The sequence below is a fragment of the Atta colombica genome, unplaced genomic scaffold, assembly GCF_001594045.1.
Source record: "Atta colombica isolate Treedump-2 unplaced genomic scaffold, Acol1.0 scaffold276, whole genome shotgun sequence".
Taxonomy (NCBI): domain Eukaryota; kingdom Metazoa; phylum Arthropoda; class Insecta; order Hymenoptera; family Formicidae; genus Atta; species Atta colombica.
The window spans coordinates 324735-325894 of NW_017259377.1; the positions used below are offsets into that span (position 1 = coordinate 324735).

At 29.5% G+C, this 1160-nt stretch overlaps 1 protein-coding gene across 1 annotated transcript in view; it reads left to right on the forward strand.

Annotated features, from left to right (window-relative positions):
• The window catches only part of LOC108689763 (cullin-5), a 5443-nt gene extending 4366 nt beyond the window's left edge, over positions 1 to 1077 (forward strand). The window contains exons 10-11 of the mRNA XM_018196693.1: positions 1 to 111; positions 228 to 1077. The exon at positions 1 to 111 is cut by the window's left edge and continues 13 nt beyond it. Of these exons, the coding sequence (XP_018052182.1) occupies positions 1 to 111; positions 228 to 422 (306 nt within the window). The 3' untranslated portion in view covers positions 423 to 1077. The remainder of the gene's footprint in view (positions 112 to 227) is intronic.
• The last annotated feature ends 83 nt before the right edge of the window (positions 1078 to 1160 follow it).

Consider the following 1160-nt stretch of genomic DNA (forward strand, 5'->3'; position numbering starts at 1 on the left):
ATGCAAAAGCGAGGAAAAATCAATTTAATAGGACGTCTTCAATTATCAACAGAACGTAGCAGAGAAGAGGATAATCATTGCATTGTACAACTCAGAATATTACGGGTTCAGGTATAAACTTTTAAATAAAATAATTAAATAAAATATAACACATAGCAAAATATGATTGATGTTTATTCAGTTTAATTGCTGATTATGAATAATTTTTATCTTTTGTGTGATTATAGGAAGCTATCATTACGATCTTAAAGATGCGTAAGATGATCACTAATGCGCAATTACAGACCCAACTAGTGGATATATTGAAAAATATGTTCTTGCCGAGTAAAAAGATGATAAAGGAACAGATCGAATGGCTTATTGAACAAAAATACATTAAGAGACACGAGGATGACATTAATACGTTTGTGTACATGGCATAACACGGGATTATATATACATGCAAGATTGTTCGAACATTATGGCTAATATTATATTTTTATAAAAAAAAAAGAATTTAGTTTTCTCATATGTGAGAATACGTTCGAGTCCGTCGCATTGTGCGATTATGTTTCACCTGTTTTCTTACAGTACAGAGGAAAGAAAGAAAGGACGATATACTATTGCATTAAAACTTAAGATACGAAGTCGATAGAACAAGTTGCAATCACCTCCACCCGACAATTGCCGATTTATTATACGTGTGAATAAAGTGAATTGTATAAAAAAAACTGGAAAAATGTCGCAATAATAATAAGAAAGATGTACAATATCGTATCATGATGAAACTAGCATTTATCGTTTATTTTGGCATTGATTTATATTAATTTGAATAGAGAAGAAAAAGTGGGTTAAATTAAAAGGAGAATTATATATGTATATACACACCATACATCGATGGCACATTACCACAACTTTAATCGTTTATACTTCGCTAAAAAGATATTCCTGAAATGTTTTTATTTTTTTTTTCTCAAATCTACTTGTATGAATATACAAGCAGAATGTAAACTAAATTTGTCAACTTAAATCTGTTGTACATTATCGACACGTTGCAACAATTTGGCACTAAAAATATCGATAAATCCTTGCACAAATCTGAACGACAGTGCACGTATATATGTACATTGCATTAAATTCAGTAAATAATAAAAATTCGCATATACTTGAATAAATCTATA